Source organism: Macrotis lagotis, chromosome 4 (genome assembly GCF_037893015.1).
Source record: "Macrotis lagotis isolate mMagLag1 chromosome 4, bilby.v1.9.chrom.fasta, whole genome shotgun sequence".
Classification (NCBI taxonomy): Eukaryota; Metazoa; Chordata; class Mammalia; order Peramelemorphia; family Peramelidae; genus Macrotis; species Macrotis lagotis.
The window spans coordinates 125,694,497-125,708,038 of NC_133661.1; the positions used below are offsets into that span (position 1 = coordinate 125,694,497).

The following is a 13,542-nucleotide window of genomic DNA, read 5'->3' on the forward strand; positions in this document are numbered from 1 at the left end:
AGGAAGATCTAGCAAGAAAAGGAACCAGGGAAGGAAGGACTCAGAACGGAGGAAGACAAAGCCAGTGAGCATGCCCAGAACAGGGTGCACAGGCACACACAAGCAAATATGTATGTATCTGTCTCTCACTATCACTGCATGGTTTAGTGCTTGGAGGTAGAACCAGGTGGGAAAAGGCTTTGCATGCCCCATTGAAGGGTTTTATGTTTGAACTGACTGCTCATTTCCTTCTGGAGCAACACCTTCTGGACCACCTACCTCCCTGGGCTCTCCTGCCTGAGGCAAGTACTTTGTAAATGTGAATCCTGTTCCTACTCCACTGAGGTTCAAACCTGTGTGCTCCCATCACCTTCCTAAGCACCAGGGTTACCAATAGGTACAAGTGAACAGCCCTGCACTCGAGGAGTGCCCAGTCTAATAGAGACAACACACCAACAACTCTGTACAAAGAGGATGCAGGCATTACACAGCCTGGAGGTAACCAACATAGGAGGTACAAGAGCAGGGAGGAAGCCTGGGGAGGCTTCTGCCAAAGGCATGATTTGATCTAGGCTATGAAGGAAGGCAGAAGGCAGGAAAAAGAGGAGGAAAATCACTCCAGGCCAGGTTGTATGGAAATCCAGAGTGAAACCAAGCAAAACTAATTATTCTACCCAAAGGTGGGGTAGGGAAATGATTCAAGAAATGAAACTAGAGAAAGATCAGCAAATCAAAGAAAACATCAACCATCATCAAAATTATTACAAATTAATTCCCTAAAATTGCAATGAGAAACTCAAAGGAAAAAACAAGTTTTCTAACAGACTCCAAAAATACTTAGAATAAAATGGAGCAAGAGATAAATGGAATAAAAGCACTTGCAATAAAAACTGGAAAAGTAGCTGAAGAAAAAAGTGTAAAGTGGTAAAAAGGTCTTATCTAAGAAATGAACCAAATCAGAAATAAATAGTTCAAGACAGCATGAAATACTAAAATAATTTTTTTAAATGGAAAAAATATACTCAATATCAAAAACAAATGACCCAAGAAATAGGCCATGGATTAGAAAATTTGAGTAGTTGGACTATAAAAATGATGTTTACAGAAGTTGGATACTGTATTTAAAATAATCACAAATGGAAACTGCCAAGACCTGTTAGAACCAGAAGGCAAAGTAAAACAAGAAATAAATCACTGACCACCTCTTGAAAATAACCCCCAGGGGCGGCTAGGTGGCGCAATGGATAGAGCACTGGCCCTGGAGTCAGGAGTACCTGAGTTCAAATCTGGCCTCAGACACTTAATAATAACCTAGCTGTGTGGCCTTGGGCAAGCCACTTGACCCCACTGCCTTGCAAAAACCTTAAAAAAAATATCCCTCCCCAAAATGTCTTAGGAATGTCACAGTCAATATACAGAGCTTTTCACATCAAAGACAAAAAAAATATTGGAAACATCCAGGAAGCAGAAGCTCAATTAAAGGCCACATGAAATATTGAAGCTTCTACTAAAAATCAGGGAAGCTCTTGGACTACAATATTTCAAGAGCAAAAGAGAAAGGCTTACAACCAAAAAATATTTTACCTGACAAGCTGAACATAATCCTAGAGGGAAAAAAGGGAATCTCAAGGGAATTTCATATATCTCTGAATCAAAAAACCAGAGTTGAGTAGGAATTCTGAAATAAAAATACAAGAGTCAAGAGAAATCTAGAAAGAAGAATTTATCTGAGTCATTATTAGAAGACATATGATGATGCATTTCTAATATGATAATATGAGAAGAAGAAACAAGTCTCCCTGCAGGACCTAATTATCTTCCAAGCATAATGAATCTCTTAAGAGGGAAAACAATGGGTCCTCAGAGGTAGATTGTTTCTGTTCCAAGAGTCTGAAGAAGGGAGGTTCAAAAAGTGGAAAAGAGGAAGAGAATAGAATTGGTGATTTCTAGTAACTGGGATGTCTATGAATATATAAACACTGAGGAAAAGAAGAAAGGGTGAGGGGGAGTGGAAACCAGAGAAGCCTCCCTCTTATCTGAAACAGAGAAGAGCTGAACATACAATTTGCAGTAAAAATTCATCAAACTCAGCAAGAAAACAAATAGGGATGCATAAAGAGGAAATAGTAAAAAATCACGGGTTTAATTCAGCAGGGAAATAGAAGGGAAAGAGGAGAAGAAAAAAATTAGAGAAATAGTAGATAAAAGGAGAGATTATTCCTAAATTAATTGAGAATGCAGAAAACCACTTACAGCTTTTTTAAGTTTCAAAGAATACAAATTTGAGAGGACATACACAAAGTTAGAAATGTTATAACTTGTTAACTGAACAAGTTACGGTATATGAATGTAATGGAATTCCACTGTGCTTTAAGAAATGATCAAAGGAATGGTTTCAGAGAAACTAGGGAAGACTTGAACTGATTTAATAATGTACAGAACTAGGAGAACAATTTCTATTTTAAAACAAGGCAATGGGGTTAAGTGACTTGCCCAAGGTCACACAGGTAGGTAATTATTAAGTGTCAGGTCCTCCTGACTCCAGGGCTGGTGTTCTATCCACTGCGCCACCTAGTTGTCCATTCAAGCTTACTTTTAAAAGCTTTTATTGAAACAACAGACAATATATTTTGATTTGCCGTTTTAGTGAGAGCTCTGTGGTAGCTTGGCTTCCTTTAATAAAGCATTTAGTAAACTCACAGGTAGGCTGCATAAAATTGCACATTTTGAGCAGCCCTGATTTATGCAATGGCAACTATCTACCTACCTATCTATCTAACTATCTATCTGCTACCTACCTTCTGACAAAAAGGTGAAGGACATAGAGTGCTAGATGAGATAAATTTATTTTGGACCATAAAGGTGGTTTCATTTGATTACACATTTGTGAACAGAGGTTTTGGTTTTATTTTTCATTTTCAATGGAGGAGTAGTTTGGGAGTGGGGAGAGGTGAATTTTTGCTGATCTAAAAAAAAAAAACCTGCTCACAAATGTGAACAAGTGATTCCCAAAGAGATCAAAAAAAAGGGCAAAAAACGCATATGTACAAAAATATTTATAGCAGTTCTTTTTGTAGTGGCAAAGAATTGGAAATTGAGGGGATGCCCAACAAATGAAGAATGGATGAACAAATTGTGGTATATGAATGTGATGGAATACTACTGTTCTATAAGAAACCATGAGGAATGGGACTATGAGAATAGACTAGAAAGACTTGCACAAACTGATGCTGAGTGAAGTGAGCTAAACCAGAAGAGCATCAACTATGATGGACTTGATCATTTCTGCAGCCCAAAAATCAAAGACAATACTCAAAGGCATGTGATGGGGAATACTATCTATATCCAGAGAAGGAACTGTAGAATTTTAAATACAAACCAAAGTTTACTATCTTCAATTTTCAAAAATAAATTGTCCTGGAATTGTCGGAGATTTTTTCTAATACAGATCTATGTTTAACATGGTTATAGATGCAGAACTTATATTACATTTCTTTCTTTTAGGGGAGGTGAGACAGAAAGGAGGGAGAAATATTGTTGAAGACTACTGTTACATGTAGTTAGAAAAATAAAGAAAAAATAAAAAAGCAAGAGCTGTAAAAGAGATTCATAGATATAGGTATGTCCTCTTTTTGTATTGTGTTTGTAAATGCTTCTTTTTCGGTGTTTAAATTTAGAAGAAATGCCTCCATTAGACATTTAAAGTCCTTTAGAATCTGGTTCTAATCCATTTTTTTTTTTAGGTTTTTGCAAGGCAAATGGGGTTAAGTGGCTTGCCCAAGGCCACAGAGCTAGGTAATTATTAAGTGTCTGAGACCAAATTTGAACCCAGGTACTCCTGACTCCAAGGCCAGTGCTTTATCCACTACGCCACCTAGCCACCCCAGTTCTAGTCCATTTTTACAGACTGATTATACATTATTCCCTCGCATGCTCTTTATGTGCCAGCCAAACTTAATTACTTGCTTTTTCACTTACATGGCCCCCTCATCTCCCACCTCTTTGCATTTGAATTCAGGTCTTCCTTTCTCCAGGTTCAGTGCTCCATCACTGTATTATCATCAACTACCTTTGCAGAAGTCAGGAGACTTGGGTTCTAGTCCTAGAATCATTACTTACTTGTTTTGCATGGCCTCAAGGAAATCATTTAACCATTTCAAGCCTCAGTTTCCTCACCTGAAAAAATGGGGATTATATGTGCTTCTCTCACAGGGCTGTTAGGTAATGCTGGAGAAGTCCATCCCAGTTAAGACCAAATGAATGACAAATGGAACAAAGCAGACTGTGTTTGTTGCAGTTTTATGATATGAATGTGGAAGAGGACTCATCATTCTGGGCTACTGGCCATAGTAGAACAGAATCATCATGACTTTTTTAAATTACTCACATATTTAACAAGAGCTGTAAGGATAGTGTAGATTTTGCTGAGGTTCCTTAGCAGGCTGTCCACACAGCTGCCTGCTGGCAATGCAGTCTGTACCAGCTCGTGAAATGCTGTGAGCAGAGTCCCAAGCTGCAGTATAGCTGCCTTCTCAAGGGCCTGGTTTAGTGAGTCTTCCTGAGAAGCCTCCTCTGAAAGGAAAAAACACAGCATATGTAAACTCAATGCAGCTTTATTTTCTGATTAGGGGGGAGGAGTTAAAAATTAGAGCTATGTACTCAAAAATCTTCTACTTTAACATGGAAGTCTAGTGAAAATAAGCTTGTGACTTATCATAAATGACTATTACTAACAAAGTCATACCAATTCTTCCTCAAATTCCCTGAAGTAGCTTTTTAGTCTCAGTTCCAAACTGTTTTTCATGTACTTCATGTGAACAAACACTTACCTGATAAAGTCTCATGGCCATGATGTCCTTTAAGCTTAATGATTAGCCAGTCTACTTCTTCTAAGACCTTTTCAGCCTGGCTGAGAACCTGTAACTACAAAAGAAAAAGACTTGGTGATATGGTTTGTGGGACTCAGCTGGGACAGGGAACTGAGGATTATGGGAGCCAGACACCTGGGTTTCAACTACTGTAATTATTTCTTGATAACTTCTTGAATGCAGTGAATGATAATCCACATGGCTCTGGTAACAACACTTACACAAACAGTGGGAGCTGCTGTTCTCAGATTCACCATTGCAAAGTGGTTTGGTTTTTCTACCTCTATATCCTGGGGAAGGAAAAAGAATGAAAACCATCAGCACAAAGGATATCTTCTTTCTAGATTAGAAAAGACTCTTGGCTTCTAAGCTTCCAAGCCTAGGCCTGGAAGATTCAGAAAATTCTGCAGTACCTGGTCTAGATCTCCAAGTTGTCCATGGATATCTTGGGACAGGTCACGCAGTAGGCTAACAGGACTCTTACATAGAACATGGAGGCTAAAGAGCAGGTTCATCAGGCCCTTGCAAAATGAGGCATCCTCTAGGAAAGGAAAGGAACTAGGAATCAATGATTAAGTTACAGGTCACTAAGTCCATTTTGATCTACTCCAAGAAAAGCAGGGAAACAGTTGGAGAGCTGGTCAGACCACATCCTATCACACTCTTACTCAAAACGAACTTGTTATACCATTATGTATGGGTCTGTTTTCCTATTAATCCAAACCAGAGAAGAGAAGGCAGTGTCCACTCTCATAATATAACAGTTAGCAAACCAATAAAAGAGTAGTACAATCCTAGTATCAAAGTTTTAATAAGTATTATATGATGAAAATGGTTTATAAATGGCATAAAAAGAAAAGCACATACCTAGACTGTTTTCCTTGCATATCTTGACTGTCCATGAGAGCATCTGAATAAGCTGCATCAAAGTAGAACAGTCATTCATATGTTAGTGACAGACAAAAAAACACCGAGTTCCAGATATTGTCAAAAATAAACAACTACAAGGCATTTATTTCCAAATCTAAGCAAATGCTTTCCCAACAACTTGGGCACAAATTCATTCCAATTTGCTCCAATATCCCTATGAAAATGGATTCCAAGATTATAATCGAAGACTTCTTTCAGAATGATTTTGTGCTTGACTTAGATTCAAGACTTACCATCCTTTCAGAGATTAAAATTTACTAATCTTCCTGCCATTTCCTAAGAGAAGTTATTACATTTAATATGCAATGAATACTAGTACAAGATTCTATGGGGAAATACTTTCCTTTTGTATCCTAGCTCCATTAATTCTATTCATGGAAAATATTTTCCATTTCATGTAATCAAAATTATTGGGGGTAGGAGGAAAGGGGGAAGGATCTAAAACAACAATAACAAAATCTGTTAAAAAAAAAGGAATTATTCGTCATAGTATTTCCAAAACTGTTCTACATGTCTGTCTCTGAACTCTTATGTGAATTTTTAAATATTGCATTGATTTTTACCCCAGCATTATCACTATCCTCCCCATCTCCATTTCACAACTCCCCCTCTAAAGCCCTCCCTTTTAACAAATAACACTGGTTTAAAAATATATATAAATTAACTATGCCTGAAATTTTATGTTTCCTTCTGCACCTCTAGTCTACCACCTTTGACAAGAGAATACTTTCACATATACAACTTGGCAGAAGACTCTTTGAGACAGCACATGCCTTATATTAATGGGAGTTAACTTTAAAACAGAAATAAATATATGTAGATAGTTTACAACATGCAAAAACAGGACATCCAATTATTTATATGATGCAAAAACTATCTTTTCTGAGGAAAGCCATTTGAGAATTTAAAACTTAGTACCAGTACCTGAGGTGAGGAGGGATCCAGTAGCTTAGACAAACTGGAAAGAATAGTCACTATTAGGAGAGCTTCCTTGCCATTGAAATCATCATCTTGGGTGCTGAGCAAGTTCACTAGAGATCTCTGAGTGAAGAAAGTTCACAGGATTATTAATAGATGTGTCTACCTGGTAAAGAGAGAGACTGGGATTAGAGCTTCCATTTCCCTGGCATAAGGAGTTCCTGGAGAAGGCAAACTCTATCCAGGTCCTGTCTCCAATTTAGAATCTTAGAAAGCTGATTAGAATGCTGAGAGATTAAGTGGTTCAGACAGTCGATATGTGTCAAAGGTAGGATTTGCACCCAGGTCTTCCTGGCTCCAAGGCCAATTTTATCCACTATGCCACATGGCTCTCGACCTGGTACAAGGAAGAAATAATTTAGTCAGAGATTTCTATCAGAGAGGGAGAAATAATTAAAAGCAAGTGGAGTCCTGATAATTTCAAAATCCTAGAAGTATAATGCTTATTTAAGGCACAAACAACAAAATGTTTTAGAAATTTCTAGTCTGGATCTAAGAAATGATTTTCCTCACTCAAGCTTGTAGCCAATGTGATAGAGATTCTAATCTCCTATGGATTCAAAGGAAAAGGACACTACTCAGATCCTAAGAGTGAATAATTTTGTTTTAAAGAAAGAAAGTTCCTGTACTTCTTCTTTGTGTGACTGCAGCTGCCAGGCAGCCCAGAGACATGGAGCTGCAAAGCCTTGAGCTCAAGTCTGTCTCAGATACTTCATAGCTGTGGGATACTGGGCCAGGTTCTATGCTAAATGCTGATCAGGGGAGAAATGATTCGAGGTAAGAGTTTCAGACTGGAAACGTAGGAGGGAGTTAGGTTATGAAGAGCTTTGAATGTCAAATTAGAGTTCTGTGTCAGCTCTTGGAGGCAACAGGAAGTCATTGGGAGTTTACTGAGAGAGGTGTGCATGGGGAGAGAACACAATCCTTTTTAATTAAGTGGTTGAGTAGAGAGCAGACTGGAGTGAGAAGAGACTTTCTGAGGCAGGCAGACCACCTGGTGGGTCTGCACCTGGGCAGTGGTCGAGTCAAGAGAGAAGAGGTGTATTGAAGAACTGTTGCAAAGGTGAAATTGGTAGGACTTTGCAACCTGGATATGGAGATATGAGCGATAGTAAGGAATGCAGGATAACTCCAAGGCTGTGAATCCAGTGAGGTTCTGGGAGGATGATGTTGTCCTCTATAGTCATAGGGAAGGTAAGTGGGAAGAGGTGGGAGAGAAGATTTTGGGGAAAAGACAATGTGTTGTTTTGGATAGTCAATTTAAGAGGTCTACTGAACACATAGTTTGAAACATCTAAAAGGCTCCTGGAGATGGTAGATAAGAGGATCAGAGACCTGGGGCAGAGAAGTAGTACAGGGGATGAATTGGGCCCAAAACAGAACCCTGAGGGACACCAAGACACTCATTATAACTGCATTTCAATCTAAGAGCTCTGTTCTGTTGCTCATTTTGGATCTAGGGGAAAAAAATTTTTTTTATTTTTTTTTATCTTGAAAAGGAAACATTTGCCAACAGTTTCCCTTATCAGTTGCTTTGGACTCCCCATCTCTCCTTCCAAGAATCATTTTCAGTGCTTAAGCCAAACCAATTCACTAACAATACTGCAGTAATTGATCATTTTTACTTGAATTTTGTCAAATTGAAGATGATCTTCCTACTCACCTGAAACTGCCTAATCTGAAAAGTTGCCCTCTGGGTGATATTAACATCTTCCTCTCCTTCATCTTCATTGGTGATATCTGGGAAAGGAAGCTAAATGTTTACATTTATTTCACATTATTTTTCTATTAGACAGAATAAGTTTGTTTTTTAAATCAAACTGCATGGTGACAGATATAAAAGATTAATTTCCATCATCATAACTACTACTCTTTCAAACTATATTGGTAAGGCAGTAATCATCAAAACAATTGGATACTAGTTAAAAAACAAATATAGATCAGTGATACAGACTAGAAAAGAAGGAATCAGAAAAATTACTAGTTCTATTAATCCTGTGTAAGACAAATCTGAAAATATAAATTATCCAGATCAGAATCCTGTTTGGAAATAATTTCTGGGTAAACTGGAAGGCAGTCTGGCAGAAATTAAGTTATGTCTTTCACCAATAAACATAAAATGAATGTATTGCTTTAAATATTTATGGCCTTGCCATTTAAAATTAGAAAAGAACAAGTGCAAGTACCTTTTACAGTCCTGGTTAGATGATAACTACTAAAGTAAAATGGTGACTACAAAAGTGATTTTTTAAAAATAATTTCAATTACATGAAATTAAAAAGCTAGTATATAAACAAAATTAATGTGACAAAGAGAAGAGGGAAAATGATTGACTAGAGGAAAATATTTTTATCAAATATATCTGATAAGGGTCTCATATGTAAGATATTTTAAAAGGTGGTCGAGAGACAGTTTTCAAAAAAATCATAAAGTGATTCAAATAATTAATAAAAGAAATGAAAATGAAAATGAATCTTAGGTTTCATTCCATTCCCAGCAAATTGGCAAAGATGATAAAAGATGGAAAAAGTGAATGTTGGAGGGGTTGTGGACAGAGAAGCACACTTATATACACTTTGGTCAAACTGTAAATTGGTCCTTAGTATTGAAAAACAATTTATAATTACACAAACTGACTACTGTCCAAACCCAGAGATGCCACTGCTAGATGTATATACCAAAGAAGTCAATGAAAGAAAGGCTCTGTATAGAAAAAAATATTTATAGCAACAGTTTTTCATATAAAAACTATAGTACAGGACTAATGTACTTATGTTGACTCCAAAGAAGACATGGGCAGCTAGGGAGCACAATGAATAGAGTTCCAAGAAGTCAAGGAAGAGTCTTCCTGAGGTCAAATCCAGCCTCAGATACTTCCAAACTGTGTGACTCTGGGCAAGTCACTTAACCCCATTTGTCTCAGTTTCCTCATGTATAAAATGAGTTGGTTAAAGAAATGGCAAACCACTGCAGTTGTTGCCAAATGGGATCATGACTGAAATAGCCTTCTCCCTTCTTTTAAGGGGTAAGGGGTGGGGCATTATAGATACAGTTGGGTATATTAGACTGTTTCAGTATGTTGAATAATTTTTGCTGAACTGTGTTTTTCTCTTTTTCATTCTGTGCTATAAGAGAAGACTTTCTAAGAATGGGAGGGATATATTGGGAATGTAGGTGATATAAAAAAGAAAAGCTAACGACAATAAATTTTAAAAAATATCTCTATACATTTTACAGGCTTTAAAAAATATCATAATAAATTTTTCTGTCACTATTCCTAATTATATACAACTTAGTAAATGCAACTTTTAACCATCAGATGTCACTCCTTAGCAAATCAGCATTATCCTCAGCAGTTCAAGATGTCATTTCTGTTGGAGTCAAGTACCTACCGAGAGCCCTAAGGAACTGGTGGATCTTGGAAGGAAAGAACTGTTGCACTGTATGGAAGATCTTCTGCAAGCCCTCTAAGCACAAGAGGGAGATGGTCTTGCCCCTCTCCTTCTTTCCTGTCTCCTCAACAGAAGTGGGGATTGAGGTATACCTCCATAGCAGGACCCTGCAGAGAACATCAAGAGTGAGTGGGCCAGCTAATTCAGATGACAGAGGCACAGGCATAAAGGCTTCTCCTATCATATTCATTTCAATTGTGCTCTTTGTTCACATTCTCTTTTCCCTTCTCCTCTTGGACCCTAGCACCAGTCAAAAAAGTATAATCCCCAGGAGAGTAGGAATTATTTTTTCTGGTTTTTGTATCCCTAGCACTCAGTCCAGGGACTTATTCATAGCAGGTACTTATCTGCTGCTTGTTGAACTGAATCAAAATCTTTTCCTTCTTAGGTCCTTTTCCATATAAAAGATGGAAAGCAAGGGCTCAAAAGGATCAGGGACTCACCGGGTGATTTCACAGAGATTCTGGAAAATCCTGTCCAAATTCTGACCATCAGGACCATCCACTTGTCCTGTCTCCTCCAGCTGCTGCACCTTCTGGAGAGCCACACTCACAGCATAGCGCATAAACTCATTGCTGGACCGCAGTACAGACAAACTTTCTTCATGGCTTTGGGAACTGTCTCTAATGTGGATAAAAAGAAGCATCTTTTTGACATTTTAAAATTTTCTCTAGCACTTGGATCAACAAGATTCCTAACTTAAAAATCATTGGGGGGAGGGAAGAAAAATAATTGGGCTGATTGGGGAATTATCAAATTGTGACAGACAATGGAATGAATTTTATTGATAAGGAACAGATATTTCTTGAATATAAATAATTCTAAGAAATAGGGGAACATGTCTATAAAGTGATGTAGAAAAAGACTGTACATAAACACAGCTATACAAATGACAATTTTTAATGTCAACAAAATTCAGATTAAATCTAGTTGACATCAACCAATTAAATAAGCACATAGTATTTTAACCAATATTTTTTAAAGCATAAAGTTATTAATTAGGAAAATAGAAAACCACCATATTGTAAGGTTATGTGTACTATTAATTAAAATCATTCTTTCATGATGTTTTGCTTAACTATTTTGGGGCACTGTACTTTGTTGAGGGTTAGTTCTGAGTTTGTTGATATTTTGAGTCATATCAAAATAAAATTTATCAATTAAAGAAAAATAATTGGATTATCAGGAGGATCTGGATTCTTTTGAGGTTGGCCTCTGAGATCAACTCTCCATCTTGTCCAGTAATATGATTTCTCAGGTCACCTTCACTTCTTTGTACTTAACGGACCTACCTTCCCTTTACTCCCTACTTTGCCCTTTTATTTGCTCTTTAAATTGTCTTGCTCTGCTTTCTTGTTTTTTGTTCCACTATGCAGATTTCTTTTGTCATACTTTTGCTTTTTCTCTTCTGTTATGTGTTCATATCAATTGAGTTGTTTTTTCAATAGCATTTGCTATATATATATAGAATGTCAGTATTAGACGGATTTTTAGGAGTATTTGGTGGAACACCTTTATTTTATAGGTGAGAAGGAAACTGAGGACTTAAGAGAATTAAAGGCAGAGTAGAGACTTGAACCCAGGTTTCCCGACTTTTGGAAACAACTGCTTTTTCCACTTAACCAGTTCCCCCCCCCCCCACTAGCCTGGGGCTGTGGTTTTGGCTAAAATTCTTCCCTACATTATCTGTCATATCTTTTTATCCTCATGAGATCTCATTTCATATTATTTAATTAAGGTTTATTTGGTATTGTCTTCCATAAAGCAAATGATTTTGTGACCGAGTTGCATACATGTTGAATAAGAAATGAGGGAGATGGAAGAAATGTTGATTTTGATTTGGTGAATCTAAGCATGAGAGTAGAAGTACTTCTCTTCCACAGATCTTTGAGCTTATTAAGAAATTCTGTTGATTCATACATGCTGACATACTTGCAAAATTATACTGTTCTTCTGGGGGATTGCTGTCAAATTCACTGAATGTAGAACCTTATCTAAAAAAAATTAACACCCAACAACTTTCCCAGATAACACTGAAAGATCTTTACCTGAATAGAGCCACAAGCAGAGTAGACACAAATTTCATGGACAGGAAACTACGAACTGTTTTGTTAGTCATTGTAGACTTGCCTTTTCCAGCTTTCTCCTTGAGGATATCAGAGAGCCTGCTATAACACTTAAATAAGCTCAGAACCTCCTCAAATTTATTTTTGCTGTGTGAAGGAAAAAAAGCAGTAAAAGTAATCATTAAACTATTGTGTTTTGCCCCTGTGTAAGTAAAGAAATAATGTTTTCAAGGCCATAATTTCTATATCATATGGGCACACAATAAGGTCAATGATACTATGCTTTCATCTTCATTAGCATAATTACCCCATTAGGCACATAAAGCTGCTTGGGACACTATATCAATATTAAAGGAAGCTCTTGAATTCTGGACTTGAATTCGAAGACCCTGTTACTAGCTTACACGAGGAAAACTATATATTCACATACCCTTTGGCACACATTGTAGCTCTATGGTTATGAAGAACTAAATTGAAACCTTTTAGATTGTAAACTATCATAAAAAGACATTCTGTGGTCAACAGAGTGGGTGATGTTGATAAGAATTCAACAGATACCAAAAATTAAGATCTCTATCAACACACCCTATTGAATAATAAATGGATAGGTATTATTATTGTTCTTTACCTGAAATTGCCCATATTGAAATTATATTCTATCAGGACCTCACATATTCCCATCACTAGGAGAGCATAGATATTATTCTTGATGCCAACATTAGTGGTCTGAGAGAAATCTGCTGATTTATCCTAAAGAAAAATTGAATAAATTAATAAATTGCTGAACATTAACATCACCCAAGTCATAATTCTCATGAAGAAACATCACTTACCAACTCAAAGTCCTCTAGCTCACTCTTAATCATACGATTGGTAATTGACTCCAACATGTCTTCTAAGTCTTGTAGGAATCCTTCTTCCTCCTCTTCCTTCTCTTCTAAAGGCATCACTTTATCCCTGTACCATGTCAAACAATGCTGGATACAGCATAACAGGTGAGCCTACAGGAGAAGAAAAAAACTATTCAATCTAATTTCTGCGTGTTACTACGCTTAACTGGGTTAAGCAAATTATCCATTAGCATCCACACCTAAAAGGGTATCAAATCACTTGAGAAAGTTAGGATGAAAGTATGTACAAAAAAGCAACCTCTGGAGGCAGGAAGAACACAACAGGCAAGAACAAATATGACCTAGAAGTCCTATGGTGAAACTTCTGAAGGAAAAGGAGTCCTCAGTTGATAAATGATACTAAGCTTAACCATGAAAA

General features: G+C 37.1%; 1 protein-coding gene across 2 annotated transcripts in view; it reads right to left on the reverse strand.

The window, feature by feature from the left end:
- FANCI (FA complementation group I) overlaps positions 1 to 13,542 on the reverse strand; it is a 52,438-nt gene that overhangs the window by 3,826 nt on the left and 35,070 nt on the right. For both annotated transcript variants that reach the window (XM_074234111.1, XM_074234112.1), the window contains exons 21-32: positions 13,107 to 13,274; positions 12,902 to 13,023; positions 12,256 to 12,420; positions 10,651 to 10,830; positions 10,148 to 10,314; positions 8,419 to 8,495; positions 6,702 to 6,818; positions 5,715 to 5,766; positions 5,261 to 5,388; positions 5,069 to 5,137; positions 4,809 to 4,902; positions 4,367 to 4,551 (exon numbers count right to left, since the gene is read on the reverse strand). In XM_074234111.1, coding sequence (XP_074090212.1) covers positions 4,367 to 4,551; positions 4,809 to 4,902; positions 5,069 to 5,137; positions 5,261 to 5,388; positions 5,715 to 5,766; positions 6,702 to 6,818; positions 8,419 to 8,495; positions 10,148 to 10,314; positions 10,651 to 10,830; positions 12,256 to 12,420; positions 12,902 to 13,023; positions 13,107 to 13,274 — 1,524 coding nt within the window. The remainder of the gene's footprint in view (positions 1 to 4,366; positions 4,552 to 4,808; positions 4,903 to 5,068; positions 5,138 to 5,260; positions 5,389 to 5,714; positions 5,767 to 6,701; positions 6,819 to 8,418; positions 8,496 to 10,147; positions 10,315 to 10,650; positions 10,831 to 12,255; positions 12,421 to 12,901; positions 13,024 to 13,106; positions 13,275 to 13,542) is intronic.